Source organism: Scyliorhinus torazame, chromosome 2 (assembly GCF_047496885.1).
Source record: "Scyliorhinus torazame isolate Kashiwa2021f chromosome 2, sScyTor2.1, whole genome shotgun sequence".
NCBI classification, from domain to species: domain Eukaryota; kingdom Metazoa; phylum Chordata; class Chondrichthyes; order Carcharhiniformes; family Scyliorhinidae; genus Scyliorhinus; species Scyliorhinus torazame.
In genome coordinates this window covers 43,984,734-44,001,127 of record NC_092708.1, presented here as the reverse complement: position 1 = coordinate 44,001,127, position 16,394 = coordinate 43,984,734, and the positions used below count along the sequence as shown (strand labels likewise).

The window sequence follows — 16,394 nt, the reverse complement described above, 5'->3', positions numbered from 1 at the left end:
AATCCCTGTTCCTCACTTCTCCCTACATAGAAACTGCAAATAGGAATCATTCCCTTCTATCAAGTGACTACAGAGCAGTATTGACAAAACTTTGGTACAGCTCTAGGTCCTACTCGTTTAGGCAGGTTATGCAGCACAGGGAAGAAAGAAAAAGGAAGTAGAAGAGGAAATTAAATATCTCCAGAAATCTGTCCCCTAATGGGAGAGAATTCAAATATTTTTTGACTTTTTTCCATTCTTCCAATTTTTTATATGAGAAATGAAATGAAAATCGCTTATTGTCACAAGTAGGCTTCAAATTAAGTTACTGTGAGGAATTGAACCCGCGCTGCTGGCATGCCTTGGTCTGCTTTAAAAGCCAGCTATTTAGCCCTGTGCTAAATCAGCCCCTCTAACATTTTCCTTTACTGTGCAGATATACTTTGCAGTGCAAAACGGCTCCGGTTGCTCATGCAGCCACTGAGTTCCATTCACGTAAGAACAGAGATTTTGGGCCTTGCCAAACTAGAGGTTTGGTGGTATTTGGCTCTTCGGCTAGGCCCACAGCTTTCTGCTAACTTTGAACAGGTAAGAAATACCAACAGTCACCTTTTCTGAAATATTTTTGCTGAGTGATTGATTTGTGCTGTTGAGAATGAGACCAGAGTACTGCTTCATGCTAATTTACCAGTGAAAACCTATAGGTTAATATTACCCAGAGGATTTTAAATTTAAAATTAGTCTTGGCTTTGAAATGTTTACTCACGGTTTGGGGAAAATGGCAACGCCTAAGTTTATTCACAGCTGTTTTCTGACGGAAAAGCTTCAGCAAGAAAGGGAGCATTGTAACCATCTGACGGGCAAGCCAAATGGTGTGGCTTATTGTCAAATCTTAGTCCAGTGGGAATTGTGAAGTGCTGCATCATACTCCCACAGACAATTCTTCATTTTGGTTTCAATTAATTTGATTACCAGAAGGGTCCCATTGCATCCCTGTTGTTCATTTACCGTTGCATCAGATTCAGTTTGTTCAGTAGAAACTAATGGATTGACAACCAGTTCACTGGATCTCCATATTTCTTTTTGGTCCATTAACATTGTGTTGTTTGATTTTGAAATTTTTTTTGGAGATATTTGAGTTTTTGGGTTGGTGTTGCCATCCGATGAAAGAAAGGATTTGTCCATTTTAACTACTGTTAAATATTTGGCTGAAACCTGCTCGAGAAAAAATGTGACCTAAGTAGCTTGAGATATCGCCAAAAATCAGCAACATCTGACGTTGTTAACTAGATTTTGTCAGAGCATTAAGTATTTGATGCAACCTTCCATTATATTCTGGTAGGTGTGTCTCCCGCTGCTGCAGAATGCCTTTGGTATTGAGGGATCTGTGCCACCAGGAACGCCCTGCAGAACTGCAATGACCTCTCCTAATACAACCCCAGTCTCTACGCAGAAACCAGGTAAGATTTGTAAACATTTCATGTAGTGAGTGTGCGACACTGCAGTAATATACTAGAAATTTATTTTTTTTATTGCCCTACAGTATTGTCCATGAATTTAACTTTCTTTCAGTGGCTTTTCCTTCGCCAAGTCTGACAGTGCCCAGGTTGCAGTTGAATTCCAGCCTCTCACCATTGCCAGTAATACAGGCAGTCCAGCTTGTAGGAGTCGAAGTTTTGCTTCATTTTCTGGTGGGTCCTGAGGTCACCGATCTGGTTAAACAGAACAAGCTTCAGCTAAGTTTAGGTATGCCTGATATTTACTAACAGTTTGGATTGCTTTTATGGTGTTTTATGATGTTGTGCATGACGTACTGCAATGAAGCTAGTGTGTTGGTGTGGAAATGCTTAGAATAGTGGGCATCATTGGGCTCAAGAGTTGTTCATAGATTCTCTCTCTTGTTCTCCCTCACCAGGTGAATGTACCTGGTTTCCCAGTAGAATCTTGGGGCGATAATTGGGCTTTGATTGAGCTTTGAGGGAGGAGAGCTAAGCTTGTTGCTGATTGCTCGTTCAGCAATTTCACTTGGGTGTTTCAGGTGATCTTGGTGCAGATGCCAATTTTGCTGCCACAGGAGGTCTGAATTAGGTTTTGTTTGCTGCTTTCAAGGATGCAGGAGCCTTGAAGGATTACTGGATATGGATTGAATGTAGAAACTGATTGGATCTAACTTAAAAATGTGCTCAGCAAGTCAGTTCAAATTCAAAGCACAGATGTGCCAAAGTTGGTACAGCTACAGCTTATTAAAGGTCAGGTTAAGGAAAGTAGGGCAGCACGGTGGCGTAGTGGGTTAGCACTGTGATCTAGGTCCCAGGTTCGATCCCGGCTCTGGGTCACTGTCCGTGTAGAGTTTGCACATTCTCCCCATGTTTGCGTGGGTTTCGCCCCCACAACCCAAAAATGTGCAATCTAGGTGGATTGTCCATGCTAAATTGCCCTTAATTGGAAAAAAATGAATTGGGTACTCTTATTTTTTTTAAAAATGTTAAGGAAAGTAAGACTGAAACAAATAATGAAAAAACTTTCTTACTGATGTGTCTTTACATGTATCATTTTAGCCTTTTTGTTGCTTGCTTCCCACTCTTAGTAATATGTGCCATTGTCATTTCCTACAGACCCTCTGCAGCACCCATTAATTAATAGCCTTTCGTTCTTTTGCAAAAATGCTGGAACCCTGATAACTGCAGTCAGAGATGCGTTCCTTTCTGTTGGCAAACTGGGAGAAGGTAAATCATAGTATATGATTTTTGATGTGTTTTACCAAAATACAGCAGCACAGTGTAACGTTTGACAATCACAAAGTTGATATAAGAAGTCCTACTCTTTTATCTCTCTAAAGGGTAAAATGTCACTAACTACTGCAGAATTAAACAGTTTTGACTGTACTTGAGATAAATGTTGGTAATAGCTGACCAAATTAAGTGCAGTTTATGAATTGAAAATGCAGTCAGATGGCATCTCTGGAGAGGGAGAGTTAATGTGTCAGGTTGATTAATTTGTTTGAAAAGCCGTCAACCTGAAATACTAACTGTTTTACTCTCCACAAATGTTAGCAGACCTAGTAACTACTGCCACTGTTTTCTTTCGGGTTTCCATTGTTCACAATGTATGGCAGCCATGTTGTATTATCTTTTCATTTCTGCCTTCCGTAGATGCCATGCTTAATCTTATTTGGAAGCATCTGATCAGCTATGTGAAAAATGCCATTGAGTCAGGTTGGTGAAGTCTTGTGCATTTATTCTGAGGATAGGTTCCCTTTTATAGTTTTTCCATCGCTCACTAACCGCAGTTGAGAGTGTGAGCCCCTTGCTGCCAGGCCATTACTGCTCTTGGTATGTGTAAGAAATGAATCTTTAACGATTCTCCTGTTTTATTATATTATCCTTAACTGCTATATGCAGTTAAGCAGAACTGTATCAGAAACTTTGATTTATGCCGAGGACTGCAAAAACATTTTTTTCCTAATTTTAAGATGTTCTTTTAACTTAAGGCTCAAAGAAGGAGCGACAAGCGTCCGAGGTATTGACGCTGCTGTTGCAAGCATTGCAGCAGATAGTGAATTCAGATACTATCTCTGCTCACAAAACATTGGTAAGTATATTAAATCTTGTGTTTTTGAAATACTTAGCCAGCAGAACCTTAACAGCAAAGGGTGGTCCATATGTGTTTCTAAATAAGTCTGTCTAGTCTGTGTTAGTGCTATCAAAAGTGAAAGCAACCTTTGGAGGCACACTACCATTTACCGCCTGCTCAGTGCTGGTGTACCAATGACTTAAAAATGCTTTTTTTTTTCTCTTGATTGGCATTTCATGGACAAAAAATGTTCCGTTTTATCTTTTAAGAATTCAACCACAGAATTATGCTAAACTGTTCTATTATGTAACCAGGGTTAAATGTGTGAGAACCTAGCTGCCTTCCCCAATCACAATTTGCTATTAAAAAGTGGGAGATGTATTTTTCAATTTTACATGAGACAGTTACTGCCACCTTTCAGTCCTGTGTGTAACTTGTGTGATTTGCTACTTGATGTGCAATGCGTCAATTGGGCTGGCAGATTGGTCTCAAATTAATTTAGGGCATTAATGTGGGGCATCGAAATAGTGACGCTGCTTCAAAAAAAATTAATATTTTTCCAGGAACTGTGAGGTACCATTAGTGATAAAATTCTTTGTTCAAAAATAAATTCTAACATTTGCACTGAACTGATGCTAACGAATTTTTTAAATATATAAAACAAACGCTGATCTGCAGTAACATTCTTCTGAATGATAATACTAGAGTTTTAATTTTTCCTTGCCAATTTCTGCTCCTTTGTCCTCTTCATGTCCCTCTGGTTCCTTAGGCATTAGTTATCCTCCGGTACCTTGCTTGGGCTCATTCACGCTTGACCCTAGTTGGTGAGTGTTGATACAATTAACTGTTGATGCTATCTCCTTGCTCAACTCCCATGTGCAGTTGAGATACGGAGACCAATACTGTCACCCTGACTCAATATGAATTGGAAAGCTTAAATCTGGGACCTTGTATTCTGTGTGGTTTGGCCACACACTGCTGTTGCTACCTGAGCCTTCCTAGCCATTCTGTTAACTTCACCTGTCCTCGTGCATATTCATAGAATTTACAGTGCAGAAGGAGGCCATTCGGCCCATCAAGTCTACACCGGCTCTTGGAAAGAGCACCCTACCCAAGGTCAACACTTCCACCCTATCCCCATAACCCAGTAACCCCACCCAACACGAAGGACAATTTTGGACACTAAGGGCAATTTATCATGGCCAATCCACCAATGCACACCTTTGGACTGTGGGAGGAAACCGGAGCACCCGGAGGAAACCCACGCAGACATGGGGAGGATGTGCAGACTCTGCACAGACAGTGACCCAAGCCGGAATCGAACCTGGGACCCTAGAGCTGTGAAGCAATTCTGCTATCCACAATGCTACCGTGCTGCAGAAAGTTTTCTGAGGAATACATTTAATTTCTTATAAGGTTGGGTATAGTTTGATTTTTTTTTTTAAATGGATAACTGATAAACTTGTGTGCGTCACAAATAAAAAAAAGTTGTTATGCCCTTGTCAAAGGGAAAGCAATTCATGAATATGACCGACGCTGTTACTTAATTGCTTGCTTTTCTTTCCAGGCTCTCATAGAGGCAACAGTCAAAGGACTCTCTCCAAAGGTCTTGGGATCACCAGCATACCAGGTCGCCAACATGGACATTCTGAATGTATGCATGTACCTTGTGTTATTTTGTTGTGACATGGGAAAGGATGTGTCTGGAGTGATGAATGAAGTTCCATTACATTTTCCCTCTGATACTTGTATGCATGAAGATAACTTCCCACCACCATTTCTTGGATAGTTCTATTTGGGCCAACTCTAGCATTATATCTTGACTGAGTGAACATGTGTAGGTTTATGCTTTTCTGCTCAGTAGCTGACTGGTAGAATGTATGAAAGAACTAATTGAAATAATTATGACACACAAAGCCATTTGACCTTTCATGCCTGCCAGCTGATGAGAATTATCCGGTTTTCCAGTTGATTATGGCACTTTAAGGACTTTAGATGTGATGAGGCTTTTTGCCCCTCCCAGCCGATTAGGTAGTGATCCCACCCTCTGGATGAAGTAATTTCTTTGCAAATCCTCTTGAGCGGCACGGTAGCACAGTGGGTAGCATTGTTGCTTCACAGCGCTAGGGACCCGGATCCGATTCTCACTTGCATCACTGTCTGTGGAGTCTGCACGTTCTCCCAGTGTTGGCGTGGGTTTCCTCCGGGTGCTCCGGTTTCCTTCCGCAAGTCCCGAAAGACGTGGTGTTGGATCATTTGGACATTCTGAATTCTCCCTCTGTGTACCCGAACAGGTGCCGGAAAGTGGCGACTAGGGGCTTTTCACAGTAACTTCATTGCAGTGTTAATGTAAGCCTGCTTGTGACAATAAAGATGATTATTATTATAATTCCTCCACAGATTGCTTTAAACCTGTCAGTTGGTTATTGACCTTTTTGCAGGTCGTTGCTATCCACTCGTACCTGGGTCCCTCAATTATGTATATTCGGCAAACTGGCTTGTAATGACTTGTGCTAACCTTTCCTCCCTTCTTTAAATAATGGTACAGTGTCAGGAATTCTTCAGAACCATGCCTGTAGTCAGAGATCCAAGTTCTCACCCTTAAAGGAGGCACGGTATCACACTGGTTAGCACAGTTGCTTCACAACTCCAGGGTCCCAGGTTCGATTCCCAGCTTGGGTCACTATCTGTGGTGTGTCTGCATGTTCTCCCCGTGTCTACGTGGGTTTCCTCTGGGTGCTCCGGTTTCCTCCCACAGTCCAAAGATGTGCAGGTTAGGCGACTTGGCCAGGCTAAATTGCCCTTGCGTTAGGTGGGGTTACGGAGATAGGGTGGAGGTGTGGGCTTAAGTGGGGTGCTCTTTCCAAGGGCCAGCGCAGACTTGATGGGCCGAGTGGCCTCTTTCTGCACTGTAAATTCTATGTAAAATCAAATGTGAAATTCATCACAGAATAATAAAATTTATAGTGCAGAAGCGGCCAATCGGCCCATCAAGTCTGCACCGGAAAGAGCACCCACTTAAGCCCAGGCTTCCACCCTATCCCTGTAACCCAACCTAACTAGGGGCCAATTTAGAGTGGCCAATCTACCTAACCTGCACTTTTGGACTGTGGGAGGAAACCGGAGCACCTGGAGGAAACCCATGTAGACATGGGGAAAAAGTCACTCGAGGCCTGAATTGAACCAGGGACCCTGGAGCTGTGAGACAGCAGTGAACAAAGAAAAGTACAGCACAGGAACAGGCCCTTTGGCCCTCCAAGCCTGTGCCGACCATGCTGCCCGTCTAAACTAAAATCTTCTGCACTTCCAGGGTCCGTATCCCTCTTCCCATCCTATTCATGTATTTGTCAAGATGCCCCTTAAACGTCATTATCGTACTATCCACTGTGCCGCCCATAATCATATTATGATTACTTGGCTATGAGATCACTCGTTAACCCTGCCTCGTCATACGTTACTGGTCTAAGATTGCTTGTTCCCTGGTTGGTCCTGGAATATGCTGTGGCGCTAGATTTGAGGTCACGGTGCGGAGGGTTAAAGTACGGGTCTTGGGAAGGGGTGCCTCTAATAGACACGCAGACCCTCAAAAGTCGGTTATCCCTCTTGCCTGGTACCAGCACACGCAGCTGAAGCTGCCTAGCTACCTGCTTGGAGTGGCCTCCCTTGCAGTCAGGTCTGTACCTCATTCTTTCGCATGCCTCCATCCTTCCCATCCTCTCCTCTCTCTTCTCTTCTTCCCCCCCCCCCCCCCCCCCCCCCCCCCCCCCCCCCCCGTCGGTTGTGTCCCATGTTTTTCTTCTGAGGAGGTCGGTGCGGTTTTTTGCTGTGGCGTGCTGGAACTGATGAGTCGAGCGCCATATCCTCAGAAGAAAAACATGGGACACAACCGACAGAATACCCTTCGTCGTCCAGTACTTTCCCGGAGCGGAGAAACTACAACATCTTCTTCACAGCCTTCAACACGTCATTGATGAAGGTGAACATCTTGCCAAGGTCATCCCCACACCCCCACTACTTGCCTTCAAACAACCGCGCAACCTCAAACAAACCATTGTTTGCAGCAAACTACCCAGCCTTCAGAACAGTGACCACGACACCACACAACCCTGCCATGGCAATTTCTGCAAGACGTGCCAGATCATCGACATGGATACCACCATTACACGTGAGAACGCCACAAATCCAGGTACGCGGTACACACTCGTTCGACTTGGCCAATGTTGTCTACCTCATACGCTGCAGGAAAGATGTCCCGAAGCGTGGTACATTGGCGAGACCATGCAGACGCTACGACAACGAATGAACGGACATCGCGCAACAATCACCAGGCAGGAATGTTCCCTTCCAATCGGGGAACACTTCAGCAGTCAAGGGCATTCAGCCTCTGATCTCCGGGTAACCGTTCTCCAAGGCGGCCTTCAGGACGAGCGACAACGCAGAATCGCCGAGCAGAAACTTATAGCCAAGTTCCGCACACATGAGTGCGGCCTCAATCGGGAGCTGGGATTCATGTCGCATTACATTCATCCCCGACCATCTGGCCTGCGAAATCCTACCAACTGTCCTGGCTTGACACAATTCACACCTCTTTAACCTGGGGTTACCCCATCTCTGTATTTGTAAAGACTTAATCACCTGCTAATGCTCGCATTCCAAGCATTGTCTGGCATCTTTGAATTTGTCTATATATATGTTTCTGGAACATACCTCTTCATTCACCTGAGGAAGGATCAGCGCTACGAAAGCTAGTGATATCGAAACAAACCTGTTGGACTTTAACCTGGTGTTGTAAGACTGCTTACTGTGCTCACCCCAGTCCAACGCCAGCATCTCCACATTATGTTAACATCACCTTCCATTTGTTTTTAACTCTTTTCCTGATTCTTGTGCTCCTTTATCTGCGATCAGATGTTAAAAATGTTGAACAAAACAAAAATTGAAAAGTGCCTTAAGTCTTAGGTTTCTGCTACTGCTCTTGTGTTGATAATATAGAATCTACAGTGCAGAAGGAGGCCATTCAGTCCATCGAGTCTGCACCAGCCCTTGGAAAGGACACCCGTGCTAAGCCCACACCTCCACCCCATCCCTGTAACCCAGCAACCACACCCAACCTTTTTGTTTTTGACACTAAGGGCAATTTAGCATGGCCAATCCATCTAACCTGTACATCTTTGGGCCGTGGGAGGAAACCGGAGCACCCGGAGGAAACCCACGCACACACGGAGAGAACGTGCAGACTCCACACAGACAGTGACCCGAGCCAGGAAGAAACTGTGCTACCATGTTGCCCATGCTAATGTCACTTTGATTTCACTTGTGTTTGATTTGTTATACTCCGATCTGGTGAGCCTTTTGGAACCCCAGTCTGCTCCCAATCCTTTATATCCAACCTCTTGGCAAGCTTTTCTTTCTCATTTGATTCAACTGAGCTGGCTTCGTAATCGTAAGCATTTGGGAGGCCATGCATTATTAAATGTTTACATGTATATCCTACCATTCTGTGATGTGTTGCGATAGTTTAAAGCACCACCAATCTGTTGCAACAAAACCTAAACTCCTTTAAAAGACCTAGTTATCCTTGGGGATAGTTGGCTTACAGTTAATCTTCCTTGACTCACTAAGTTCCAATTTCAGTTGCAACTCATTCCATAAGAAAATCACAGTCTCTGCTGTCGCTTGCTGTGTCTTTGTCCAGTGTTGTGAATTCCAGCTGTTATCTGTTATTTTCCAGCTCTGTTCCCTTGTACTAGAAAAAATACTGGCTACTTAAGGCAAATTTACAGGTTAATAATTTTGCACAAAGCATGTCACTTAAATCATTCTATAGAGATCAATTTAAAGCTAGTAGCACCATGGTTAGTACTGCTGCCTCACAGTGCCAATTCCAGCCTTGGGTGACTGTGATTTGCGCTTCCTCCCTGTGTCTGCATGGGTCTCCGGGTGCTCCTGTTTCCTCAGTCCAAACGTGTGCAGGTTAGGTGGATTGGCCATGATAAAATTTCCCCTTAGTCCAGAGATGTACATGTTAGGTGGGTTTTTGGGGATGGGCCAAGGTAGGTTGCTCTTTCAAAGGGTCAGCAGAGACTCAATGAGTTGAACGGCCTTCTGCGCTTTAGAGATTCTATGATTCTAATAGTGTATTGCTGTTGTGTGGTCTGTATTTAATTGGCATTGTATTGTACTTTCAGGGCACTCCAGCACTCTTCATGATTATTCTCCTCTTTCACAACAGTTTACTGGAAGGCTTTGTGGTTGAAGAAAGGTGTGTCTGCAATTTATCGTCTGCATTAAGAATTTGTCCCAGTTACTATGTTAATTTCTACATGCGTTTGTCGGATAACGTACCCTTTCATATGGGCTATGATTTAGATTTGGGGAATTTTAATTCTATTTCTATGTATTATTCTGCAGCTGTTTTTTGTGGGAAAAAATAATTAATTTTTAACCATCCTTAATCTAAATGCACATTGACTTGAATCTTCGACAATATTTATCAACCATCACTTATCACCTGACAGTTCTTGATTAGGTTGCTTGAAGTAGGGGTTGACAAACATAGCAAAGAATTGCAAATTTGTGTCGCATTTGTGGGAAGGTTGTTTGTTTAGTGGAGCAAAACCTTTGTGATCTTGTGTTGATCTAAAGTATTTTTTGATGCTGGTGATTTTTTCCAATTATAATGACTATAATTTTAACCTTGTTAAAGTAAAGTCTTCCTTCCCCTTCCCACGGATTCAAAACAGTGAAAATATACAAAAACATTGAACATGGAGTTGATAAGGGAGGATGAAAGTTCAATAGCCAAAAGATGCAGATATAAAATAATTGGCAAAAACCGCAGGGAGATGAGAAATTCCTACGCAGTATGATATGACCTGGAATGCACTGTCTGTGAGAATGGTGGAAGCAGATTCAATAGTAACTTTCAAGAAGAAAGTGAATCTGTAAAGAAAAAATGCTGGGCTATAGAGAAAGCAAAACTGTGGGACTTCAGAGAGCCGGACAAACACGAGACCAAATGGTAGCTTATCTGTTGTCAGCATCTGTGGGGCACTATGAAAATCGAAGTTCTGTTAAAATGAGGCTTGTATATAGAGTGCAATGGAAACTTGGCCTCTATTGAAAGGGGGATAAAAGTAAGGAAATGTTACAACTGTACAGGACATTGGTCAGACCATTGCATTGGAAGCAGTGCAGAGAAGATTCACTAGATTAACTCCTGGGATGAAGGGGAAAGATTGAGCAATTTGGGGCTGTGCTCATTGAAGTTTAGAACAATGAGGGGTGATTTTTTTGAGACTGGTGGGTTGCGGGCACAGTTTAATAATAAGGAGCTTCCTATTTAAGATGGAGAGGCGAAGGAATTTATTTTCTAAAGGTTGTTAAAAAAGCAGTAGTAACTGCATTATTAAATATGTTTGAGGCCACGTTAAGGAGACTTTTATCTAGAAAGGAGCCGAGGGTTATGGGGGTAAACAGATAAGTGAAGTTCCGACCACAGTCGGTTGATGATGACTCTATTGAATGTCGGAGGAGGCTCGAGGGGTCAAGTAGTCAACCCCAGTTCTTATGATCTTAGAAAGACATAAATTCAGTGAAGAGATCTAAGAGCAAGATTTAAAGTGCCATGTACTTTTCAAGTTGAATTCATCTGATACCTTGCATTTGCTTTACCATGCATGTAACTTTACTGAGGTGGATCTTGTTATTTTGCAGTATTTTGGTAAAAGATGCTAGAGGGTCAGTTGTACATTTAAAATGGAAGCTCACAAATTGTAGCAATATTTCAAGCAAATTCTCAAAATAAATTGCTGTTAATTACTTGGAAATTTGTGACCTGTATAATTGTTGGAATATTTCTAGCAAGCACCTCTTACTGATTTTTATTTTTAATCTACAATTCAGATTTTTCATGATCCTCGAGATGCTTGTTGAATATGGACTGTCTGGTCCCACGTGCTCATTGGCATTCAGTGAGTCAGTTTTAAATTTAATTAACCAGTCTGCAACATTAGTCATGAATAAGGAGCACCTTTGGCGAATGTGGAGCATTGTCGTTAACCCATTGACTGAACGGGTGACCCAGGTATGACGATTATAGATTGGAATGCTTCCTTTCCCCATTCCCTCCCTATAGCTTTTGTCCGCAATTTGCAAAATTAACATTCTCAGAATATTTTTTGTATATTCAGGTGAACTATTAAAAGTCTATATCTGTTTAAACCTAAGGTATTGTAAAGATTCCTTTCTTTTACATTATTCTTTGTTTTTTAGACCAATGAAGTAAATCAAGGGGATGCACTGGAACATAATTTTGGTGCTATGTACATTGCTTTGACCCTACCCATCAATCACTTATTTTCAAAGAAGAATTTTCCACAGGTAACCATGTTCTTCTTGGTTGTGTAGAAAAATTATGTAATATAGGCAGGTGGCATATAGTTCTGGTCTTCAATTATAAATGGATATAAAAGCACTGGAGAAAGTGCAAGAACAATTTAAATTTACAAGTTTGAAACCAGAACTGAGGGGTCAGACAGGGGCTCAGCAGGCTTGGGGCTCTCTTTTTTTTTTAAGAGAAGGGGATGCTGAGGGGTAACCTGATAGAGGTTGTTAAAATTATGAAAGGGCTTGATAAAGCAAATGTTGAGATAGGGTAAGACCAAAATTAGGGGTCACACATATATAAAATAATCATCAATCAATGTAATAGGAAAAGCAGGAGAAACTCTTTTTAATCAAATAGAATTAATGCAGAACCTGGGAGTGAAGGTGAACGTTAGAAATGCATATGAGAGGAAGATAGATGAACCAATGGAGCGAAAGGAATAAATTGATATGCTGTTAGTTAAAGAGGGTTCAGAGATAGTTCTTGTGACATATAAACACTAAAGAAATTGGGCTCCGTGGCCGCCTTCTGTGCTGTAAATACCATGTAATCGAAGTCATGACAAAAATAGAAGTTTGGTTGTACGTGCATCTTCATCTTTACAATTTTAGTTTATTTTAGTCAGTATTGCAGTAGCATAGGTTCAGCGAATTTGTAGCTAGTGCAGCCAATTAAACATCATTGGTTCCATAACCAGTAAAGACCTTGAAGAAAAAATTACATTGGTCTCCATTTTGAAACCCTTTAAGAATTCAAAGTTTAAGCAAAGATCATTTGACCTATTAAACCCATCCATCCAGGTTCCACAGGAACTTTCTCCCATCTCAACTATTGAATTCTGATTTAGTGAATGTCCAGTCCCTTTTGTGAGATTTCTCTGGAAATAACAGTGCTATTTTTAGCCATTTACACCTCCCCCTCTTTTCCCTCTCTTAATGCCTTAAGCATGCCACAAACTGCTGGAACTAGTTGATTCAACATGACCCTAGCGCCTTGTGAGCAGGGAGTGTAGTTGTTCAACCCCTCTAACCTACTCCAGGGCCGGGAAGCTATTTGTCCTTGATCTCTCGCCCAGTTTTTATTTTGATCTATATCCTCAGGTGCTATGCTCATTGTCTGCAAAAAGTAACTTGTTCACTCCTAAAGCTTTCATAATTTTAAACGCCTTCCCTTTAAACGCCTTCCCTCCAACTCTATTAGTTTTGTAATGGAGTGGTGGTAACTATATTGGTCATGGCCGTTGTTCTTCTTCAAGGGCAGAGATGAGAATTTTTTTTCTTTTGAGGGTCGAGAGACTTTGGAACTCATTGCCTCAGAGGGCTTTGGAGGCGTCGTCACTGAGTATTTTTAACGCAGAGGTACACCGATGTTTGTTGGGCAAGGGAATGAAAGGTTATCAGTGTTAGGTAGGAATGTGGAACTCAACGTAAACAGAACAGCCATGATCTTAGTGAATGACGGGGCAGACCCGAAGGGCCGAATGGTCTACTACTCCTATTTCATATGTTCCTGATTGGGGGGATGGAGAGCAGATGATCAAGACAGAAATTATGGCTCACTTGGGATGGCGGTGATGTGAAGGGGCATAAGTTAAAGCTGGCATTGCTTAGAAGTGGGAGAGATTAAATTTCTGCTGTGAGGGCTGGGTGACAATAACATTCTTGCTGTGTCGGCCCATGTCTACAATTGTAGTCACCGTAAAATTGGTCAGTTGTGCATATGTTAAAAGATGTGCATTTAAACTATTTGGTTAAAGGCAGTGTAAGAAGAATACCATTGATGCTCTTTGTATTGAATGGATATGTATTTTTTTAACCATAAGGTGAAAAATTAATCTTTCCCTTCTGCCCTTCAGCCTACAATGAAGTCGTTGCTGAGAACATGGGCTGAGTTGTATAAAACATTTGCTCGTTGCGCAGCTCTGGTGGCAACTGCAGAAGCTAATGTATGCTGTGAGGAACTAAGTGCCAAAATCTTATCAACACTGGATGATGTCACCTTAACTGTAAGTATCTATGTATGCAGCTGGGTGTTTATCGGGTGGAACTGATTTATCAAATTTTAGTGTTGATTGCTTTAACTGTACATATTGCTAAACTGTCTCTGATCTGACAGCATTGGAAGGTAATACCTAAAACCTCTACCTGTTTCCGATGATTTGAAATCATGAATCCCTAGAACAGAACAAGGAATACCAGCAACTGTGCAGGAACTATACATCGTTATCATGGATTTTGAGATGATTGGGTGCTTTAATTGCCTGCAGCTGTAATTGGGGATAAGACAGGAAAATAGTACACCTTTCATAGACTTTGTCATGTCCACCAAGCATTCAATAGACCAGCAAATTGAACTATGCTGCCTAACAGTGTGCAAGTTGGAGGATGTCATTCTTTAATTGTTGTGTTGCTTAGATTCAGACAGCAGCATGTTTGCTGCGTTCAGTACTGTCATCATGATCCAAATAAACACATTCAAGGCAGTTCAGAGAACAATCTCTAACTAAATCCCTAACATGGTTATGAAGGAAAACTGGTGTAGAAAGTGAATCTGGGTTACTACCTCTGTTAATCTATGACATACTAATACTAATTTTGGGGAAGGTCTTGAATATAATCAGCTTCTAAAATGCACAGGTTAATTGTGGAGGTTAAAACTCTGGAATTGTCTGAGATAGTGTGGTTGAAGGCTCAGATTTTGATGGATGAATGGACTCTGATCACTCAACCTTGCTACTTGACATTAAACACTTCACAATTGAGTAAAAGAAAACTTTTATTGTAGTTTCATCTCCCTTTTCTCCAGAACTTATCCACATTGGATGCCATTGTTCATGTCCTGAATGTGATGGTCGACTGTGTAGACTTCTCTCAGTTCTCGAAATTTCAGCAAAAATCAAACAGTAAGTACTCTCCTCCCCATCCCCAACTTCACCACAAATGCTCACTGTAAGTTGAGAGAATTGTAGCTTAGTAGCTTTAAAGGTTAGATTTTATCGAAGCAGTTTTTACCACAGACTCACTTTATTCCGATCTACTATGAGGCAATAAATTATTTTTCTTATCCATCTGTCCAAATATAACTTGAAGAGCTAGAAAGAGGCAGTAAATCAGAACTCCTCATTTGGTCATTATAATTTTTTTTTTAAAGATCTTCTCATCCAGATTCTTTTTAACAATTAAATGGTTAAAATAATTCTTATTACCAGCCTTGTTTTCTCTCGCATTTGTTGAACTATAATTTAATAGAAATTGTCATAAAGTATGAAGTGATTTGCTCATTTTTCCTGCACAGTTAGTGGCTGAGAACCATAATGTCAGAACAAAGCACTGTATTTCATTTGCCATTGCTAGCATAGATTAGCATGCTGTCCTTTGTCCCTGTCCATTGAATCCAGATCAAGCATGGTGTTTAGACAGTCAGATCCTAGCTAACGTAGATTCCAAGCAAGACGCTGCCTCCATCTGGATACTAAGTTTGCAATAGAAATGGTTAATGTAGACTTATATTTTTTAAACCCAAAAATTCTGAGTTGGGTTCAAGACAAAATTGTTGGCCAGAAGTGTTTTTTCTATATAACTGGATGCCCTTATGATTGGCAAAGCGAGGACTAACATTAACCCGCTTGATTAGAAAGATTCACAAAAATGTTTTCAAATATCTAAATGTTAAATTTGGAAGGCCCACTTGGATTATTTGCATTTGTTATTACCAGGAATAACTTAACCTCTACATGTTTTCCCTTCTCTAGCACCACATACCCCTACCCACTGGCTAACAAAAAAGCAGGAACCTCTAGGAAATCTAACTTCATTACTTAAACTTTTAATGAAAATCACAGATGCTTTTCATGAGTCAAGTTCCAAAGAATCTCAACTTGAAACGCCAACATCAGGAATGGTATCCATTGGAGTTGGTATTATTGCCATTCTGTCCAGAATCTTCAATCACTTGTCCCTGGCTTCAGCAATTCAAGCGGTTTTAACCAACTTGGCAGGCTCCATATCAACATTCTATGAAAGGACTTCAAAGTATGTATCAACATTTTGTGCATTTCAGTTTATCTGTGCAATGAGATCGCAAAAGTTTGTGACATTGCTCACTGGGGCATTATATCACCTAATGTCCTATGTATTAATCTGCTGTTAAAGTGCAATTGTGTATAATCGTACTGTTTTGCCACAAAGCCCAATTGCTATAACCAAGGTCAGTTAGAGATTAATTGCTCATTCCTTCTGTTCAATTAGATGGTTTTGTATTTTTGGGAGTTTCTCTGTTTGGAAATGCTCTAGCTTTCTTTGATTCCAAAATCCTAAAAAAAAGGTTGCAGGTCGCATATCACTAGTATATAACAGAAGATGGTCAAGCTAACCTGGATATTTGCACAGCTGTGTAGGGTAACTTTTGGAATCTTCAATGAAAGATGAAAGTGGTTGGAGAGAAAATAGCCATA

At 41.4% G+C, this 16,394-nt stretch overlaps 1 protein-coding gene across 3 annotated transcripts in view; it reads left to right on the top strand.

The window, feature by feature from the left end:
• rif1 (replication timing regulatory factor 1) overlaps positions 1 to 16,394 on the top strand; it is a 94,876-nt gene that overhangs the window by 31,875 nt on the left and 46,607 nt on the right. For 2 of the 3 annotated variants that reach the window (XM_072471004.1, XM_072470988.1), the window contains exons 10-22: positions 416 to 567; positions 1,322 to 1,439; positions 1,552 to 1,725; positions 2,595 to 2,705; positions 3,132 to 3,194; positions 3,470 to 3,570; positions 5,120 to 5,206; positions 9,741 to 9,814; positions 11,458 to 11,638; positions 11,827 to 11,934; positions 13,797 to 13,946; positions 14,747 to 14,843; positions 15,693 to 15,972. In XM_072471004.1, the coding sequence (XP_072327105.1) occupies positions 416 to 567; positions 1,322 to 1,439; positions 1,552 to 1,725; positions 2,595 to 2,705; positions 3,132 to 3,194; positions 3,470 to 3,570; positions 5,120 to 5,206; positions 9,741 to 9,814; positions 11,458 to 11,638; positions 11,827 to 11,934; positions 13,797 to 13,946; positions 14,747 to 14,843; positions 15,693 to 15,972 (1,696 nt within the window). The remainder of the gene's footprint in view (positions 1 to 415; positions 568 to 1,321; positions 1,440 to 1,551; positions 1,726 to 2,594; positions 2,706 to 3,131; positions 3,195 to 3,469; positions 3,571 to 5,119; positions 5,207 to 9,740; positions 9,815 to 11,457; positions 11,639 to 11,826; positions 11,935 to 13,796; positions 13,947 to 14,746; positions 14,844 to 15,692; positions 15,973 to 16,394) is intronic. The other variant, XM_072470995.1, reaches the window with a different exon arrangement.